This window comes from Gasterosteus aculeatus, chromosome 20, assembly GCF_964276395.1.
Source record: "Gasterosteus aculeatus chromosome 20, fGasAcu3.hap1.1, whole genome shotgun sequence".
In the NCBI taxonomy this organism is placed as follows: Eukaryota; Metazoa; Chordata; class Actinopteri; order Perciformes; family Gasterosteidae; genus Gasterosteus; species Gasterosteus aculeatus.
In genome coordinates this window covers 10,350,867-10,371,703 of record NC_135707.1, presented here as the reverse complement: position 1 = coordinate 10,371,703, position 20,837 = coordinate 10,350,867, and the positions used below count along the sequence as shown (strand labels likewise).

At 42.0% G+C, this 20,837-nt stretch overlaps 2 protein-coding genes across 3 annotated transcripts; one reads left to right on the top strand and one right to left on the bottom strand.

Moving 5' to 3' along the window:
* Positions 1-7: 7 nt before the first annotated feature.
* Positions 8-14,079, bottom strand: tax1bp1b (Tax1 (human T-cell leukemia virus type I) binding protein 1b). Of its 2 annotated transcripts, XM_040165613.2 has the most exons (18): positions 13,498-14,079; positions 11,557-11,750; positions 8,995-9,097; positions 8,390-8,580; positions 8,055-8,213; positions 6,966-7,114; positions 6,609-6,699; positions 5,831-6,016; positions 5,392-5,643; positions 4,520-4,699; positions 3,593-3,665; positions 3,395-3,513; positions 3,108-3,233; positions 2,492-2,578; positions 1,700-1,925; positions 1,432-1,595; positions 1,230-1,315; positions 8-1,008 (listed from the first exon to the last, which is right to left on the bottom strand). In XM_040165613.2, exons 2-18 carry the CDS (start codon positions 11,731-11,733, stop codon positions 810-812), a joined length of 2,568 nt encoding a protein of 855 aa, XP_040021547.2. In that variant the 5' UTR covers positions 11,734-11,750; positions 13,498-14,079; the 3' UTR covers positions 8-809. The 2 variants fall into 2 exon arrangements, with proteins under 2 accessions (XP_040021547.2, XP_040021548.2); XM_040165614.2 differs by lacking the exon at positions 3,108-3,233.
* Positions 14,080-14,107: 28 nt separating this feature from the next.
* On the top strand, positions 14,108-19,616 carry hibadhb (3-hydroxyisobutyrate dehydrogenase b). The gene is made up of 8 exons (XM_040165619.2): positions 14,108-14,298; positions 15,060-15,220; positions 15,321-15,430; positions 15,519-15,640; positions 17,493-17,626; positions 17,811-17,887; positions 17,985-18,141; positions 18,829-19,616. The coding sequence occupies exons 1-8, from the start codon at positions 14,229-14,231 to the stop codon at positions 18,988-18,990; spliced, it is 993 nt and encodes a 330-aa protein (XP_040021553.1). The 5' UTR covers positions 14,108-14,228; the 3' UTR covers positions 18,991-19,616.
* Positions 19,617-20,837: the final 1,221 nt, after the last annotated feature.

The following is a 20,837-nucleotide window of genomic DNA, read 5'->3' as shown; positions in this document are numbered from 1 at the left end:
GACGCGATTGAGATTCAAACAGACTTTATTAGCTATTAGATACATAAGAATTGCTTCACAATGAAACATGAAATACATTATTATTTTAAAAGAGAACAAAAGAAGGAAAGTCAACAAAAGCTCTGCATGCAATGATTAGCTGATGCTATGAAGGATGAGACACAAAACCCAAGAAACATATTCTAAACCAAAACGTGAAAACAATCTATATCATAAACAAAGTATCAATGTTTTCACCATAGCTTTAATTATTCTAAAATAGATGATCTGATGATATACTGTATTATCTTGTCTAGATGTAGTCACTGGAGATTTCTCCCTGACTGCATATTGTGCAACAAGGCTGCTTTCTACAAAGAATGAGTAAATGACTTGAACAGTGATGTTTAAGGGGGGAATCATTTGGTTGAGTGTTTTAAATGTAAGTTTGGTAAACACGCATCTCTTTCCCTGATTCATTACGTCCTGGAGTCTGATAGAACCATGTGAGTCAATTTAAAGTCAGCATGTATGCACGTACAACAGTCATATTCCGCTAAACGATTCTTCGAATCCAAACGAAGGGAACCCTTTCACCTATAAAAGAAAATGTTAATTCCGTAGCCCCACCATATACTGAATTACAATGTTATTTCAAAATGTCCCATCACCTCAAGTGTTTCTCTAAATTGAAGTAACAAAGCGAAAGTCAGCATAGTCCTACAGAGTGGATCTTCACACCATTACATGCAGAAAACAGTGCAGAGTGATTAATGTCAGTGGCCATAGGAAGTAGGCGGACCGGATGTGCCGATTTCGGTTTTTCAATCCTAGTCGAAGTCGAGCGGCTGGCAGTCAAAGTGGGTCAGCACGTGGTTCTCAAACACCTTCTGGTCGCAGTCCAGCGGGAACTGCTCGCTGCACATGGGGCAGATTTTCCAGTGGCTCTCCACGTGCTCTTCAAACTTGCTCTGGTCGTAGTTGGGTGGGAAGATGACCTCGCACAGCGGACACCGCTTCATGTCCATGCTGCGCACAGAAGATAAATGCAGGGAGAAGGAAAGGCAGGTTAAAAAGCAGTCGAGTGATGCTGTGGGCAAACCGGGAGCGCTGGCTAGCAGAGAGCATCTGTCCGGGGGGGGGGGGGGGGGGCGGCCTACATAGGTAACAATGCACACGTATTTGGAAATGCAGAGTGCAGCAAATGTCTAAGGCATTTCTTGGAGCTTGAGCATGTGAGGGTGTGTTACCTGGGATCAAAGCAGAAGGCAGTTTGTCCGTCACTCACAAATGGGCTGCGAGTTTCAGCTGCCGCGGGCTGTTCGCTGGCATCACCCTGAGAGGCAATGTTTGTGAATGACAATCATTTAAAGGAGAAAACAAAATCAATCAGCACAATTCAACTGCATACTGCACATGAGAGACACTGCGGACAGTACAGTCTTAGCGTACGTTGTTGTTGTTGTTGTTTTGCTTTTCCTCGGACTCCTCGTGGCCTTCTGGACGGCTGTGGTTGCGGGCGGGTTGGATACACACCACATTACTGTCCCAGGAGGGCGGGCCCACGGGGGGCAGCCTAAGTAGCTGGTCATCTGAGAACTCCTCATCTCCCTCATCTGCAGGCACAGAATTCAGAGACATGCTGTAAGAACAAGTCCAAATTACTGCAGAATTTAAAAAGACAAAAAACTATGTGAATCTTTCTTAAAAAGAAACCAACCTTTTGAGTCTGGGATGGAGTAAGGGTTCCCAAAATGCAACTTGCTGGGGCTCTGAGAGACCAGCAGGGGGGTGGGGGCATCCTGGGTGTAAGGGACAGGGTACTGCAGGAATAAAGGCACAATGGACTGGATATTCTCCAAACTGGTTTTCTCACTGCCGCCCTGGTCTCCCTTGGTGCTGCTGTTGCTGCTGCTGCTGCTGCTGCTGTCGCCCTTCTGGAGCTCCTGAGCAGGAAGCAGAAGAATTATTATTGCTATTTTATTTTTACAACAACAACAGAGACGAATGTCAACGTTATTCATGTATTCCCTGTTACTCTTACATTCTGTTACACATACAGTGACACTTCACTAATCCCGCCTGTAAGGCAAGTGACACATTCCACCGCCCCTCCTCGGCTAGGACTTCTTTTGCTCACACAAACAGTTTAATTTGTCCCTTCATTAAAAAAGAAACTTCTCATTTTTTAAAACGGATTGGGAGGCTGAGTTTTATTGATGTTCGTTGCAGACACCAATTTAGTTTACAGTCTAAACCTCAAATTGGGTCACTCTGCTCCTCTTAGCTGTAGGAGCATTAACTCAGAACAATGTTTTAGGTCACTGAGGACTTTGCTGCGGTCCAAAGTAATGGAATGGAAAATAAGAACTCATTTACTCTGCTTCTACAATTAGATGCATATTAAACAAACCAGATTGGGAGGAGGGAAAATGGCTGGGGAAAGGCCGTTTTCATGGAATTTTTAAAGTGGAAGAAGTCTATAAAAGAGAAAATGAAAGCTGTCACTAACCCCCTCCACCTTTTCCTTCCTCTTTACAACAAGTGCTAGTGCGTCCTTCAGTTCCTTCAGCTCCCGGCCCTTCTCGGCTACCTGGCTCTGAAGTAAACAAAAAGACAAGAAGCATTTTCAATCCTCAAACATCTGACACGCCGCATGATGGAAATACTCTCAGACCTCAGTGCGGGATGCATGAATTGATGGCAGCCATAAAAGGCTTCCCTTCGCAGAGGAAGGATTTATGCACAATACCGGTCGAGGCAAAACGACCTGTATGAATTCCCCCGAGACACTAAGCAAATACCCGGCCGACCTGTGCCAAGCACAGCATTAGTCAGGCAACTGGAGAGGACTCCTCAGAGCCAAACTTCGCTTGTCTGCAGAGTTTGAAATAAACAGCAGTAAAATGTCGTCTCACAGATAGGCCTGCTTATAAACAACACTGTCAGAGAGGCTCCGCTCAAGGGGAGAGATAGCATCAAAGGCTCCGTCCCAGAGCTAAACCAGCCATACCTGCAGTAAAAACGCAGTAAGTGTCCAAAGGCAGACCTGATTTGAAAGCACCAGCACCAGCAGCGCATCGCTTGCAGCAAATGGCCCGGCCGCAGTGCTTTGGATCTAGACTGACCTTGTAGCGATCTTCCTCTGATGCCAACTGAAGTTTCATGTTCTCATTCATCTTCAGTTGTTCCTTAAATTTCAACTCCATCTTGGCGAGCTCATCGGCAAACATGCAGTTACGCTCCTTCTCCTCCTGAAGAGCAGTCAGACATTAACCAGTGCTCGTTCTTTAAATCATATTTCTTTATCCTACAGTGCCGGACCCACGCACTTACCTTCGGAGAGCTTTGGAGGTTTGAACATCTAGTTTCGGGAACATATGATCAATAAAGGGGCGTAAATAATGTTTCTTACCAGCAGCATCTGCTTGCATTTCCTGTATTTGTCATTCCGGTCAGTAGCCTCTCTGCTGAATCCTTTTAGCTTTTCTTGGATGATGGCTTCCAGCATCGGATCAGCGGAACCTGGACTCCCTGTCAAGACAACCAAGGCAAGTCAGGTGGTTGGGCAAAGCATGATCACAGTTTTAAGTTTTCATTCCACAAAACGTACCTGGCACTGATATGTCCGGACTCACTGAGACAGGTATTGTTGAGGCCTCTTGTGCTGTGCTTCTTTTCACATCCTACAGGACAGAGCAAGTTTTGAAAATGAGCTCTCAATGGAACTAGGAGACGTAAACAAAAGCGGGCCTGAGCTTGATACACTCGGGATCAGCAAATAACAACTTGAACACACAAACAAAAGTCAGCTCCTCAATGCAAATACAGAATGACACGGCATGTTATATTTTTGTGTATTGAATCATGTTGAGTACTCATTTTACAAAATAGACGTTAGAATGTGTTAAATGTCACATTATACTACAGGTAGATGAAATCCAGCATCACAGCTGTGTGCATTACTCAGCGATAATGTATAGCACCTGTTCACATTGACCCAAGCGTTCCGTATCACTGCGCACACAAAGTAACAGGTTAGATTTTGCGCGACCGTTAGTGAACATTTCAGCTTTAGCTCGGTGGCGATCGCCAAAAAAAGACCGGAAATCCCACATTGCTCGGTTTCCGGCAATGCGAACTCTCGCAACCAGACAATTAAGGTGGACGTCATGATGTGAATGAATGAGATGGTGCGAGATCTTGCAAGGAGACCCGATGCTGTTTACATGCACGTACTGGGACTATTTTTTTCTAGACTACACAACTATTTTGTGTTGAAAGGCAGCTATTTACTTACTATTCACATACCCCGCTGCGCGTCTAACATCACCTCCGAACTGTTACATTACTGGATGACAAAGTACAGCCTCTCGTACCTTATTGCTTAATTAAATGGTGACAGAATAATGTCATGAACTTTTTACCTCTGGGGGCATTTTGTTGGATGTGAAAGTCAGGCAACATATTACATAGATGTAATGCATGTATTTTAAGGATAAAGGATAAAGTAAGTCGTCTGGTGTCCGGTGGAACCTACCCCCTGCTGATCATTGAGCCTCAGCACATGTTTTTGCAGTCGTTGACATTCCTTGTATTTTTCCTTGTAGTGTTCGGCTGCCATGTGCAGCCGAAGCTTCAGATCCTCCACCTCCCTCTGCAGCTCTGCTAAGACGGCTGGGTCTTCGGCAGCTTCTTCTTCTTCTTCTTCTTTTTTTGCCTGGTGAAGACAAATAGTACAGTAATCCCATCTCATTAATTGGGCCAGCTGTAAGGACCCCCTGGGAAGTTTTATTAATAGAAAGAAAACCCCAACAGGCTTTGCAGATGATCAAGCATAAGCATTGAGGTACAATAAGGGGCTTTATTAATTACAGGGACGCTAGTAAATTATTCTTCAGTTAAAACATGGCGGTTGATGAAAAGTTGTGGTTATGTGGAGCTCTCAAGCTGCACAGACCACTGAGCCAATCAGGGGGAGAATGTTATCTTTTCTTTTTTGTTTCCACCTGGCTCGGCCCAACTTATGGAAATAATTACAGCCGCATTTAAAAGCCAAACCAATAAAACCCCTGTGAGACTTTTGGTTTCTGTTGAATTTATTTAGCTCATCCTCCCAGTACCTGACTTAGGGATGCTGTGCCAGGGTAGTCTCAGTTCAGTAACTACACAAAAAGGTTTGGACGATAATAATAACTTTTCAATAGAATTGCTCTATATTTACAGACATAATTATACATTTCAGTTTAGAACGTTTTTCTCCATGGCTACACATTGGTACACAGAATAGTAACAGGATTTATATGATCACATATCCCCTGCTCCTACCTATAATTATGTATCAGACAAGTCAATACATAAATGCAATGTTTCATCACGGAGGCCAGTTAGCAGACGGATTATCCTCCTTACCGCTTCAGTTTTGGCCTCTGCCTTCATCTGCTCCACCAGACGCTCCAGGCGGCCGCACTGGGCCTGAGCTTCAGCCTTAGCCTGGCGAAGGGCATCGGCCTCCAGCTTCATGTGGTAGAGTTCGGACATGGTGCGGTCGCGGGTGCTAGAGGCGTCCCGCAACTCAGCGGCCAGCAAGGAGGACTGCTGCTGGTTGGCCTGCAGCTGCTCCTCCTTCTGCCGCAGCTTCTCCTTCAGGGCCTTCACATCTCCCTGCCAGGAACAAGGACGGTTCAAGGGACAGGTTGTAACACCCGAAAGGTCACAATGAATGTGACATCCTTCTTATTCGTATTATTACTATATTGTGTTTAATTGTGAAGTCAGCATTATCATGTTATATACTGTTCAGTCTTGATGTTGTGACTTTCTTAAAGATTTCAAACCAAACAATATGTACCAGGGGGGGAACTTTGGCCAGGATCTCCCGGTTCTGTTTCTCCTTCTCCGTGAGGCACGCCTGCAGGCGCCCCACCTCCTCTTTGAACTGGGCAATTGTGTTTTCCTTGTTCACATCCACGGACTTCAGCATCTGCAGCTCTGCACTCAGCTTAGTGTTCTCCAGCTCTCGGTTTTTCAGGTGAATCTGGGGGGCGCACACACACACACACACACACGTTATAAAACATATATTATTTATACAACACCAATCATGATCATGTACCGTTGCATGACTTAAATGACAAAACAGAGATTGCGGAAGCCCCATAACATTTTTCTTGTGCAACGGCGCCAGTGTGAGGGTGCAAGTTAAATGCGGTATAGCAGCGTTTTTTTGCTTCATTTCCGTGGCGACACTAAAGTATGTGGTAGTCTCAGTTCCTGTGCGGTGCTGACCACAACAAACGTGACATAACAGCAGACGCACCAGAAGAAGACAGAATAAGGCAAGCCCTCTTTAGACGAAAGGCTTAGCCAAGACTATACAGAATAATCACAGTAGTAAAAAGGTGAAAAACGGGAAATGCTAATGAACTGGACCTCCAAATTTGGTAATGTAATATGACAGACAATATTGTTAACTGTACAGATTGTAAAACAGTCACAACCCTGCTAAGCCAACTAAATTTACATTGCGATCATGTGACATGAAAGCACAAAGCTGCCACCTACCTGAACAGTTCATTCTGTTGATAATGTTAATGTGAAGAAACATAATAATACTACCAGCGCCTTACCTTATAGAGCTCCTTCTCATCTTTCTCATTCTTGAGATGAGATTCGAGGGCCTCCTTCTCGGCTGTGAGTTTCTTCACTCTATCCTTGAGACTAAAGTAAAAGGTCATAAACATTGTTAGTCCCAAATGACTTCACCCATCACACGGTCTATGTACACATTCAGTGTAACTGACCATATTATAGATTATGCTCAATGCACTTAAAATGCACCGCTCATATAAAACAAAAAAAACACGAGAAAGTCAGCTAGTTGCCATCATCGGGGGATCAGTTATATGTAATACATGTGAAAAACGACACATGCGATGCATGTAATCAAAAGCTGCTGTTCAGAGAATCGGCTACAACCCCCCCACCTGTCCAGCTCGGTTTCCTTTTGAAGACCCTTCTGGGTGACTCCAATCAGATCCTCCTCCAGCTGTATAACTCTGGCTGTGGCCTCCTCCAGTCTGCTCTTTACTTCCATCTTCTCTTCTTGCAGGGCCTGGGAAGAATTCTGCAAATCCTGGGAGACAATGCAATGTAATGTTGGCAACAGCTGAATAAAAACAAATAGAAAGAGACTGAAGGCAATAAAATAATTTAAAAAGTATGAAAAAAAGTGTCTGTGTTAATTAATTTTTCAATGAATAAATAATTCTCAATTATAAAATGAATACCTATAATTATTAATATAATAACTTGTTACGAACCCTAAATAGATCAAGATGGGTTAAAAACTGTAAAGATAAAATAATGCTATCTTTGGGTGGGTTATAACTTTTCATCTTTCTTTTGGAAAACGTTTTTGTCTTAAGTCTACATCAAAATGAACATTACGCCTCGAGGCAGAGTTGTCAAACTTAAGAAGGGATCCAAAAAGGAAATTATTTTTTCAACAATTAGTTTAAAAGACAAATTGTTAAATCTTTATAGTCGCAACACATTAAAATCATATAAAAAGGTTTTGTCCTAAAATGAACTGCCCCAAAATATGTGATCATCTTCATCTGAAAAACGTTTTAAAGCTGCAGGACAGAAATATAAATTCATACTGACACCGCCTGTAAAAATGTAATGTTATACTATAAAAAACAGCATAATAACTTTTATAATTCAGACATTCATATATGTCATTGTGATTGATACTTTTACTGGATGACAAGTTTTAATAGCTTTGCATATTTGCAGTTGTTCGCTAGAGGGTGCTAAGAGACCTTTTGGCCAAATGTAAAACGGGGCTTCCTCGACCTACAAGAATTAGAAAAGAGCATCGGTTGTAAAATGTTGCACATTTATCCGCATTTGCTGCACACTCAAGAAGACAGAATAAAACACACAACAGAAAAGGAGGTAGACTTCTTGCTTCCCTAACAAAACTGTTACAACAGCAACAGACACGTTGCTCCTTCCTTCCTGCTGGCTCTGCTAGCTGCCCTCAGAAATGGAGTTTATGTTCAGCTTACTTGGCTCTCCCTTCTCAGCAGGGCACAGGATTCTTTCTCCTGCTCACACTCCTTGTGCAGGCTCTCCTTCTCCGCCTGCAGCTGCTCCTTCTCCTGCTGCAGGAGGCCCATGTTTTTGATCAGCTCCTCTTTCTCTCTCTGGGCTTCCTCCAACTTTTGCTGTAAAGACAAGAGACACGTTGGTCAAGATGTTCAGGCCACTCACATAGTAATAAATTACACTTACAAAGAAAAAGAAAATAGCACATAATGTGTTTCCCCACTGTGCGTCATTCCCAAAACAACCAATGATGTTGTGTGTGACAGCCTCATTAGATCGCGTAGGCATGCTATACCTCAAAGAAGCCCGCCTTGGTGGTGACCACCAGGATGTCAGAGTTGCATTCATCCTCCACAGTCAGCAGCTCATCCTCCGAAGGGCTGTTGGCACGAAACTGGAACGGCGTGCTGGCCCCCCTGATCTCGCCTTTGTGGGTCACGTAGCAGAACTGGTAGAACTCTGCATCATCGTTGGGCACATAATACCCTGAAGAGAGACATCCTGTCAGCAAACTCACAGCGCTGCGTTGAATCAGAGCAAATACGACCCTCAACTCGCCTCAGTCCTTCTCTTAAACTGCAAACTTAAAAGTTATTGCAAAGTGCAGTTACAACTTCAAATGTATGTTTAACTGAAAAGTGTCGGGCTCAACTCTGAAAGAGCAAATACGAATATTTATTCCCTTCCTGTCAATCTCCCATTACTTACTAAAAAAAAAAAGTATAGAAGATATTAAAAAACACATAAACGGAAATGTCTCTTACAGCAGAATAGAGAAAGCTTACAAAGTGTTTCTACCCACTGATTCAGTATTAAAGTTTTAACAATCCTCTGAACATCACTCACATATGCAGTTATGAAAAGGTGTCAAAGTTATATAAAACTACGGTATAATCTTACCCTGAAAGACCACTATTCGGTTGACTGCGGTGCCTTCCTCATAGTTCTCTGGGAGAGGCGACCACAAGAATGTGTAATAGTCCCTCGCTGTGCTCCAACCAACCTGTGAGACATTGTGGGGAATCCATTCAACCAGACGCTCTCACCACATCAGTGTCCGATAATAACAACGGAGGATTAACAAGGAAACTTCCTAGAATCCACACAGCACCACCAAAATATCTCACATTGGTTTATCCCGCGTGGGATTGACGGTGCTAGACTATGCCTAAAAAAGGGAAACTCTTCATTTCTGTAAAACACTGAAACACATGCATACGGTCCTGCTCGTTCGAACACTGCGGCAACAACTCACTTCCAACAGGAAGAGGAAAAGAGGTGAAAATTTTATACATAGGTGACTTGAAAATGAAAACCAAAATTTATTTCTACGTCTTTTATGTGTTGTTAACCGATGGCTGATGAGGTTGGACTACAGAAAATACATCCATAACCAGCCCGGTGCCGTAAAACTGTCAAACGAAATCAGAGTCACATGGAGCTGGCTGGCTCTCTGCGTGCACACCGCGGCACAAACGTGCATCTGCAACAAGGCCGGTCAAACCCGCCCACTACACCGCCTCTACAAGAGAACATGGATTAGAACGTGCGAGTTGACTTTTAGGGTTCAGGCAACATTATATTTCAGATAGTTATGTAGACAGATCTCACTTAAATGTCTGCAACAGATGTTTTCTTTGATGTGTACAGGCTTTTTTTTCCGGTGTATTTTCTCACCTGTGTACAAACAGCCTACAGCTACAATACTGAAAGTGTTCATCAGAGCCAGAGATAGAAAGCCCTGGTGCTCCAAAAACCCCCAATTGTTACCAGTGCAGTTCCAGCCTCCAGCAGTAAAGAACAGGAAGCAATTAAAACATGCACCTAGTTAGAGAGTGTCATTACTGAAGGCAACCCTTACCAGTCCACTCATTAGAGCAGCGGAGGTGGTGGCAGAATGTGAATTCTCGGAGAGCAACTCTTTCACTTGCAACAGACTGGTGTGCAATGCTTATAAATAGGAAGAGACGAGGTGCAGACAGTCTAGATACTCCATAAAAAATAAAAAATAAACTGGACTGGGGACTAATAACACAGGCAACCCTGCAAGCGTAAAGTCTGCTAACAAATAGACAAACACAAAACGTGATCATAGAGCTTCTGAGGGTATTTCGAACATGGCACTTCACCGGCAAAGTCCTATTTCTTAGAGAATTGGACACGAATCAAGCGGAGAGGTTGGTTAATAATAACAGCAGTGCTGCTGGGCTACAACGTCGCCCCACAGCATTCCTCCAGCTTGCAACGTGTCATCGTTAGCATATCTAGTTTGTTCTATCTAAAAGTGTGTGGGATTTAAACTGTTGGAAATTATTTTAGGTTGTCATGTTGAAAAATTGGATATTTGAAAATAAAGAAAGGGGGAACACTCCAGATAATTGGAGACAGAAGTTGCTTTGTTTGAACGGGAGCTATTAGCCACTAAATAATCGTTACGGAGTAAACACTGAGGCAACGTATGCAGGTTATCTCCATGCATACAAACGGAGGAACTTAGCAACAAACGCCTCATCTGTCAGCACTGCCAGAAACATTTACACAATTTACCACCCTGTCCTCGGCCCTTCCAGGATCGGTGCTTTAGAGGCTGAAGATAGTGTGGCTTTTAAGATAGTTGGTGTCAAGCTTGAGGACGAAGCACGATGTGATGAGGCGTTCAGCTACAACACAGTGCTTAATCCAGTAATTTAAGAGTCGGACATTACCCGATCAACCATCAGTAGCCCAACATTGTCTCATTCCTCAGTGAGGCTTGACAAAAACTTGTTTTTTCCAGACACAGAGCAAATAAATGGTTTTCATTGCCGTTCAATGTGAACCATTTCAATCTCCCGTGCTGAGCTCAACTGCAACAGTTGGTCTTTGCTGCATTAAAGCCACCGGAATAAATAAAAGGAATAAATGCATGATTTCTAATTCATAATACTAGCATTGCATTCAGGCAGAAGGCAACACAAAAAGAGAGAGCCATTAGTTAAATGTTGTTGGTGGTGCTGGTATGATTTAATTCCAACTTCCACCTCATCTCCGGAAGATAAAAAGCATGCTGGTCGAGGCCTCAAGCCATATGCTTCCGTGCACACCCACCATTCACTACAGATGAAGCTGAAACAAATGACTCCTTCGCTAACAAGATCCATGTGGGACACTGAGGTGTGTGAAGGACATGAAAATGCTCCAATGCCTCTTCAAAGTTATTTTTTCCAAATTAATATTTTGTTCCAACTTTTCAGTAGTCATAGCTACAAAGTGAAAAACCCAGAACATACCTTCTTTGATTTTAAGTCATTCTTCAAATTGCCACAATTGTTTACAGTAGTTAGAGGTTTACCTTTCAAGTTATGCAATATGCTATTGCCATAAGAACAAACTCTGTAATACTTTATAAGAAGTTGGAAAGTCCAATTAATGTTCAAATTTTTATTTTTTAGGCTTTTATTTACACTGAATAGGGCTATTCACCTTAAATATGCCGACCCAGTCCTTTGGATGTGGTTTGATGAACTGCGTCAGTGTAAAGTGACACTCCAGGGCAGCATGGGGCATGTAACTCTTCCCCACATTCTGGAAGATGACGTGGGCAAAGTTTGATGTGTCCATGTTGGTGCTTAATAAGGTCCCGTCCAGGAACAGTGCCATAAATCAATCAGCAGTGGCTACACGGGAAGAGACAAGAATATATGGGTTGGAAACAATAATGACCACAGAAACCACCAGAATGCTACTCTTTACAATACATAAGAAACTGCAAGCCATTTCTATAGAAAAAAAAACTGATTTAGCCCTGAGAATCCTACAATTTCTGTATACTGTCATTGAATAAAAAGTCATTGATAATCCTAGCAATTGTCTAGTACAGAGAAAAAGATAATTGAATTATACATTTCTAATGGAAACATCAGCATCATTTTACTTAGTTTAGACCATTTCCTGAAATTCAAAAAATATAGTGATCAATTTTCAGTAACAATAATCAATATTCAAAGAAATGGATTTACTTTTCAATTCAGGCCCATATAAAAGGTTTGTGCCATCTCAATCTGCCCCTCATCAGACCCAAATCCAGAGTGCCTATTCTGCAATGTTAAGCCTTCAATGAATATTGGCAAATTTGTGGCTTTTAGCCTACATTTTGAGACTTTTCATTAGTGTATAGGATTATTTTAAAGTATTTCCTTTAGACAGATATGTTACGGTACAAGCCATAATTGTGTACTACTAGAAGAGTTGGCCTGCTTTGACTTGACATTGAATATAATCTGTTTAAGCTTTTGATAGGCTTTAAAAAAAATATATAGGAGATAGGATATATCTCCTTGCGTGAGACAGATTAGAGACAGTTGGGAATTCCCTGTCAAGAGGTAGTCATGAAAATTCTTGCCACCATTAAGGTGCTCTGATATGAGGAGAAAAGCAGTCCACCTCCAGACAACCTTAACTTATCTGTAACACCGGGAGTAGTATTGGGTTTGTCTTAAGCTAAACATGCCCTTTCAGTGGCCTTTTATTGGTCCAATTCAGCTGACGTGATAAGCAGTAGTTACACTGATAACACCAAAAGGCATGCAAAGGATTATATAATTTATGAAACTTAAAAAAATGTACTTGATGGCTTTTTTCCTCAAATGCAAAAGTGAAACAACTGTAACCAAATAGAAAAATAATCTACAAATGAAGAAAAAATACTTTATCACTGCACTGGAGCTCTATATATATTAATGTGAAATAGTCAGATTATACCATCATGGTTAGAATTAAATTGCAGCTAGAAAAAAAAACCAGTTCGAGATACAAATTAACGCTAAAACATCGAATGATTAGCTCGAGTTCTACTTCAGGTTGGAGCTTCCTTTGCGGTCTCAGCTGATTTTAGTCCTACGTAATCGGGCCTGTGACAGTAGAAACTGCTGCTCGGAAACGGAAACACAACATTATTATCGTCAAACGTTGGGTAGATCACCGAACCTCTAATGTGTAACGCTGGCTTCGAATTTTGCGAAAGTCAACGTTAATAGTTGATCTTAACGGCTGGAAAATGGGAGATACGAAGGAAGGCCTAATGTGAAAACAGTGCTCTTGTGTGGCTAAGCTAACCTTGCAGCTAGCTAACGTTAGCTAACGTTTGTTAGCGTACTAGACGATATCACGCGTTAAAGGCCAGGGAAACTGTTACTTTATATTTGTTTCTAAGGCTCCAAAGAAACATATCTATTCAAACACTCAGCGTTACGCTAGAAAACATTACAACGCCCTCGGCGAAAACAGCAGCTAACTAGAGAGCACAGCTATCAAGGAGGACAAGGTTAGCCAACGTAAACAGTTAGCGACGCTGTCCCTAAAAACCCACGACAAGCGGACATCAACACCCTGTTGTATTAGTTGTATAAGAATAATTAAACGTACCTGGTTGCCATGTTGAAAAGCAGCTGAAATTCAAATGTATCATAAAACAATTGTTGACGCAGTTCAGTGCTTTCCCGTGCCCTCTTCCTGGAATAATAACAACATTGCGTCATTTCCGGAAATGATCTTACTGTGAAATTCCACCCGTCTAAAATATTTTAATAATGTAATAATAACCTCAGATAGTTAAAAAGAACTCACATCCTGATCAACGTGGGACAACTAATAACTAAATAATAGCATGAAAATAATGATGAGCATTCTTACCCTGCATTATTACTAACTTAGTTGTCGCACTATTGTGGATAACTAACCTGAGCTTCAGTGAGGCCTGTCAAATACATATAACCTATTTCAGTGAGTTTTAGAGATTTGTATTAAATAATATTCATTATTATTATTATTTATGTAGCACTTTTTATCCAAGCAATAATAGCATGTCAATCCAAACAGAACGTCCTAAATAATCTATAAAGTAAAATGTCCTTGTATGAATACCAAAAAATGATATACACAGTCTAGTAATATATAACATGAAAGTAAAAATAAACAAATCTTATCTGGTGACGTGAAAATACGTGTGAGCCTTAACCCCGCCCCTGCAGCTCATTGGCTGAGTTCGGGACTTTTTCTGAGGCCGTGCTGTGAATGTCTACTCTTTGATTGGACGCTGTGGACGCCGTTAACGTACGTAGTCTTACGTCACACGCAAGGGTCAAGAGAAAAGAAGCATGGCCGCCGTGTTAAGAGGGTCTCGGTACCTAGGTGGAACGTGTTTTAAACATGTTGACTTTGCATTCGGTAAGGAGAACAAACCTGTTTACGTTATTAGCACTTAGTTGGTTTCCCGCGCTTACTTTAGAAGACGCGGTTGTGTCACTAAGTCTCTTCGTGTCACTAAGACGATACTTCTGCGCAAAATGCTCGTATTAACAGTAGTTGTTATTTATTAACACTTAAGCTTGAATTGTCTTTTGGGTCGCAATGACGTTGCCGTCAGCGTGTGCACTCGTGTGCAACCTTTCAAAACGGTCTGCATGTTGTCCTGCTGGGTGCTGTCTCTTTAGTTTGGCCACATTATGTAATGTCAGTCACTGTACTACAGGGTCAGCTGAAGAAAGCTGAAGGTGACTTTTGTATACTGATGAGCCTCAGAGCAACCTGTGAATATTCTTTTATATTAGATAAAACAAGTAATTATTCATGCTTCCTTTGCGCATTTGCTTTAAACACCACAAAGCAGTGCCGCTGTCTTCTATTCTACAATCGTTTTTTGCTATCAATGAACAGAAAAACAAATATTGAAAATACGTGTGCCATTAGATGACTGCACTGCAGGGCAACTCACGTTACATTAGAGTTGCATAATCTACCCTCATTCAATTTAAACATGAACAACGGTTTAATTACTTGGTTTGGAGATAATTGTCATTATTTACTGAATTATAAAAACAATCCAAGTAATCCCATACTCTCTTTGTGGAAACCAGGCACCCATGCTAATGAGAAACTGCGGGGAAATTATTATGTCACTATTGATACGTTTTGCTGTTCCGTTTTAGTCTCCACTAGGTCCATGGCCTCGAAGACACCAGTGGGTTTCATTGGTCTGGGCAATATGGGAAATCCAATGGCGAAGAACCTGCTGCAGCACGGATACCCTGTCATCGCTACTGATGTGTTCCCGGAGTCCTGTAAGGAAGTGCAAGAGCTGGGCGCTCAGGTAGGAATCTAAAACATACACAAGCATTTTTCATGTCCCATACAGTTTTCAGCATCTTTGTTATTTTCTTACCTTGTCTTTCTGTGTTTTTGTTCCACAGATTGTGGATAACCCTGCTGAGGTAGCGGAGAAGGCTGACCGCATTGTCACCATGCTCCCCTCGAGTCCCAATGTCATCGATGCATACACTGGACCTAATGGCATTCTCAAGTAAGCTCAACGCTTAACACCAACTTTTATTACGTGCAAAATACCTCATAGATCTTAGTCAGTGTTCGTCGTGCACTTTCCTCATCAGAAAGGTGAAGAAAGGCTCCCTACTCATCGACTCCAGCACCATCGACCCAGCCGTTTCAAAAGATATGGCTGCAGCTGCTGAGAAGATGGGGGCAGTTTTTATGGATGCCCCTGTATCAGGAGGTACATTTTGCTCTTTTGTTCATAATGCAGGTGGCATATTGTCTATTACAATACCTTGAAATATGTATGCTTGCATATTTGGAGCTCTGAACTTTATTGCAGTGTTTGCTAATATCCAGTCAGGCTGTACTGTAATAAATAAGTGTGCGAAAAATACTAAAGCAGCATAACATGTACATAAAATGTTCAAAACGCAGCTGAGTGAGCCGCCTCGCTTCCTTCTCATTTCTGTAACAGAATTTATTTGTACTGCTTTTTATTGCAGAAGTTAATTCTTTCTTTAAAATAAAGATGATTCACGATTTAAGAGTTTTATGTTATAACCCAGATTAAATAAAGGATTTTTTTTTAAGTTAGAATTTTATTTTGTGCAAGAATATTTCTGACCCACCTGCCCGAGCTTTTAAATGGGAGGTGTGTGGAGGTTAAAATGGAAGAGGAGGAGCTTCTTCTGCCACCGCAAAGCTTTCAAGCGGCTTCGTGTGCACTCTGACTTTCTTGGGGGTCCACACAGAAACAGTTTGTTTGAACTTGGCCTCGTCAACGTCAAGACAGCCACTTTCTTTGAATTGATTTTGCTCCATTTAATAGCCCGGTCCTAAAGATTAGTGCTGATTTATATCCCTCCTTCCTGGCGTAGTGCACACGGATTAAAGTTGTCCCGCGCTCTGCCTTGAACTCGTGTGCGTGTGTGGCGCGGGCAGTTTGACTCCAGCGAACTGAGTGCTTTGATACATCGAGTCAATCGCGTTAATGAAACTGCGTCCTTCCGTACAGAAATCGCTAGAAATACTGTGACCGTTGAAATATTGTTAATATATTCCCTATTTTTTTTTTATTACTGTTTCTCTGTAGAATATTTTTGAATCCATTCGCCATGCTTTAGTTATTTCTCAGCTCTAAAGATGTAATTCCCTCCTGACTGCAGCGGCACAGTCGTTTTTGGTTCAAGTAAGAACAAAATGCTGCTGGCGGGACTCTGAGGGGGCAAACGTAATGTAACACCTCGCTTGGCCTCTCAATTGGCTTCCTGTAAACTTTAGGATTAATTATGTTTAATTTCTTGGCACCCATGTGGCCTGCACCTGGTTATTGTATATAACTGCTTTTATCCCTATGCAACCTGAACGCACCGTCAACCGTGAAAGTAGATTCAGAATTGCCTGCTTTTAAATCCACTTGATTGACCAAAGCTTCGGCCCCACTTGCCCCGAGAGAACAAGATGTCCAGATCCTTTTTAAATTACATACTTTCACTTGCTGTACATAAAATGGCTGAAATCCTTCCCCATTTCACTTCACATTGCTGTTTTTATTTTTTTTATGTTGAATTTAACCTTTACATGACATTTTTTGTTTTGTCTAAATTTAAATTGAGGTAGTTCCTCACTTCTACAGAATATAGAAATATCCATTTTTTTTTTATTTCACCTATTTCTGGCTGCCTATGCTCAGGCACCTTGTACTTTGCATGTTATTCCTTTTTATTAGAGAGTTGTTGTGCAGGAGATGTTGTTGTCTGTCTCTCTCAAACTATTCTGGTTGTACTGCTTGAAGAACTCTTGTCAGTAGAATGAAGAGTTCTGAGATGTGATCCAAAACCACTGACTCAAGTTTAGTGGACCCTTTCGTGTGGTTTTACTGTGAACTTCACTGGTCAAAAGAATTACAGTCTGTTGCCAGACATTGGTCATAAACGACAATTGCTGCTATTTCAGTTACGTTTTTATAGGGCTGCTAGAAGATAATGTCAAGCTCATTCATATGATTGTTTTACATTTTCATTTTGGTCACTGCGTTTAAATTGATGGTACAACCACCCCGGTAAATAAGCACCCTTCTGCGTCCGTAGGTGTCGGTGCAGCCAGTTCGGGTAAACTAACTTTCATGGTTGGCGGTGCAGAGGCAGAATTCACTGCCGCAAAAGAACTGCTGACCTGCATGGGAGCTAACGTGGTTTACTGCGGTCAGGTTGGAACTGGACAGGTAGGCCCCTTGTCCCCCTCCCCACCCTACCATGATGCATCTGGGATTCAGCTAATCAAGTGTTTCATGTGGAAATAAAGCATTTTGAGCTTGTTATAAATTCAAACAGAAAAAGTAGTCTTACAATTCTAGTAATCAACATGATCATTTTGTAGAATTCTAATATTCTGCCATCATGTTACAGGCTGCTAAAATCTGTAACAACATGCTTCTAGCCATTGGAATGATTGGAACTTCGGAAACCATGAACTTAGGAGTCAGGTGAACACGCTCGTGGTTACAAATGATGTTGTATGATTGACAATCGACGCAGCATCGAGACTTTTTGGTAACTAACGCAGAATTTGTCTTCACTCAGACTTGGTCTTGATCCTAAACTGTTGGCCAAGATCCTGAACATGAGTTCAGGCCGTTGCTGGTCCAGTGACACCTACAACCCCGTGCCTGGAGTCATGGAGGGAGTCCCGTCCGGGAACAACTACCAGGGAGGCTTCGGCACACAGCTGATGGCGAAGGTCCGTTTAGTGACCTCTACTAAAAGCCTAAAGTTTTGCATTGCACTGCTTACATTGACAGAAACCCAATGTGTTTGTTTTTTTATCAGATTTTGGATTGTTGCAGAAAATGAACACCACTGGAATGGTTTTTGAATCGGAAATAAGTTATCAGAAGTAAAATCCTAATGTCCGGCTACGAACTGCTTCACGGCTGCTCTCTGCTGCCTTATCTAGCTCTACTAGTTCAACCCTTTTTTTTCAAGACTGATAAAAGATAAACATTAGGCATACAATTTAAGTTCTTGCCGTATTGCACAAAAACGTGTTTCGAAAGCAAAAAAACATTCTTATAACAATCGACCTGGTGAGAAAGAAACCGGAAAATCCCAAATGCTGTGTTTTAGCAATCATTCCTGCAGCCCGCCATGTATGCATCACAGTTGGAGAGTTAGACAAGAGCTCATTTCTGGGTTTTATGCTGTGACGGGTGGGGGGGTTGGGGGGGAGGCGGCGTCATTTCTTGGATCACACCTAAAATGATGTAGGGAGCTACTCCGCAGTAGTTTTTCTTCAAATGCAATCAGGCCCATATTCTTACAACAGAAATGATCGTTGGTGTGGACTCATGGAGTTTGTTAAGAATAACGTTTTCTGCTTTTGTGGGGGGGTTTTCCCCTCTCTAACATATATATTTTTTTATTTTAGGATCTGGGCCTCGCACAGAACACGGCCACCAACACAAAGACTCCCGTCCCGCTCGGCTCCTTGGCCCATCAGATCTACCGTATGATGTGCGCTCGCGGTTACGCCAATAAAGATTTTTCCTCCGTGTTCCAGTTCCTGCGCGAGGAAGAGGGCGGCCAGTGATTTCCGCCTCCACCCGTCCACAACCTGGCCTGGTCGGGCCTGGCCATGCACGGGACCAACATAGCGTGGTTGCATTTCTCCCCCCGGGGCTTTCTTTTTTCAAAGTTGTGAAAGACATGAAATCAAGAGCTCCAATACAGCGTGAGCGATCGCGTGAGCACTTCTCATCCTATTGGAAATCATGTTTCCTGTGGGATCTATAGCCTACTTTAAAATGCAGCACTCCTCCTTTTTCAGTTTTAGAATAGTGAAGTGATGCACAGTGGATCCAAAGGATTAGTGGACTGTTTTTTTTAAAGAGTCTGTTGTGAATCTTTCTTAAGAAGTTAGCTGTGTTTGTTAAAGCTGGACAACTGCAAACTTGGTTTAGTCTCCACATATGTATCTATTGTTTATCATTTCTTTATGTTGCTTTTCTTTTTCTGGGGTTACTTATTTTGACAATGGAAAATGTTACTTTGGGGTAAGAGTTATAATATCATATCCTGATGGTAAATAAATACAAATTGAAATGTCTAACTGTGAACAATGATTTGACCACTTTAAAACAGATTTTTTCTTCTCCAGATCAGGATAACTTGAGCTTAAATATAAAATATGATTTTTATTAAAGATATGGAAACATTATATTTATTCTGTTGTTTCTGCCGAGTAGTGTAATAACACCTGACTTTAGTTCAGTTACAGTACTGATACATGGTGGAAAGCTTAGTATCTGAATGCGTTCACCTCCAGCGTCCAAATGCAGCCAAACCTCAGACATACGGAACACTTGTGATGGACACACTTAAATGTGTGTGTGTGTGTGTGTGTGTGTGTGTGTGTTCGGACTCTGATTCGGACCCCCACTGCAACAATGTTCGCGCACGTCTCCGAGCGCCGTGTTACGGCACCCAGATGTCCCGGTGAAGCGGCCAAAGTTGGCTACTGCAGACGCAGATAAATGTGTGTACACTTTGCCAAAACATGTGTACACTTTGTTCCAATTTTTTCAATTTTACAGCACAAATCCCCAATTGTCAAGGTTAGATTTTTATTTTATTTCATACTGCCTTTGACTAACAGTTGTAACTTACTGGTGCTTTGACGATTTTGTAATGCAGACTTGTTCTCTACCCCCACCTCGACCAGACCAGGAGGGCGGCATGTTTCTGATCTAGTTTGCCAAGAGCCACTGAGGGGCCCCGGCGCTCCAGGTCATGCGATCACAAGACAAACCCATAAAAAGTCCATTAAGCACAGTAGGCTGAGAGCTGTGTTGCCATCTATTTGATAGGTACCGCAAACTGAGGAGCACTTTGGATTTAGGCCTCCAACAAACTGACGCACACACACACACACACACACACGCGCGCGCGCGCACAGCCTGACATCATCTGCCACTGCTCACACGTCGTCCCTCGTGCGCAAAAGCTTCTTCAACACGTATACTTTGCATTCTGTCTGTTTTTGCCCACAAACCTCGTGATGACACAATTAATTTATTTTTCTTTGTATTTCGTTGCGTGCAATTTATTTTCTACGTCCAAATTTCTACGTAATTTAAAACGCAACAGGCGGTGGTGGTGGGTGTATTATTTTAAATGTTACATTCGAAACTGCTAAATTATTTTTTCAAATGGTGCAGTTCTAATCGCCTCCTTTCGGCCCGGTATTGTATTGTCAAAATCCAAATACACAATCAAGTTTATCCGTCAACCTTTTCTTATTTCATCACAACGCGTCAAAAGGATTTACTTAGTGTATTTGTATATTTTAGAAGTTGGAAAAAAATGGTAGGGTTTTAGTTATAATTGTGCGTCAACGTTTACGTGACATTTAGATCACCCCATCATTTGTCCGTTGTG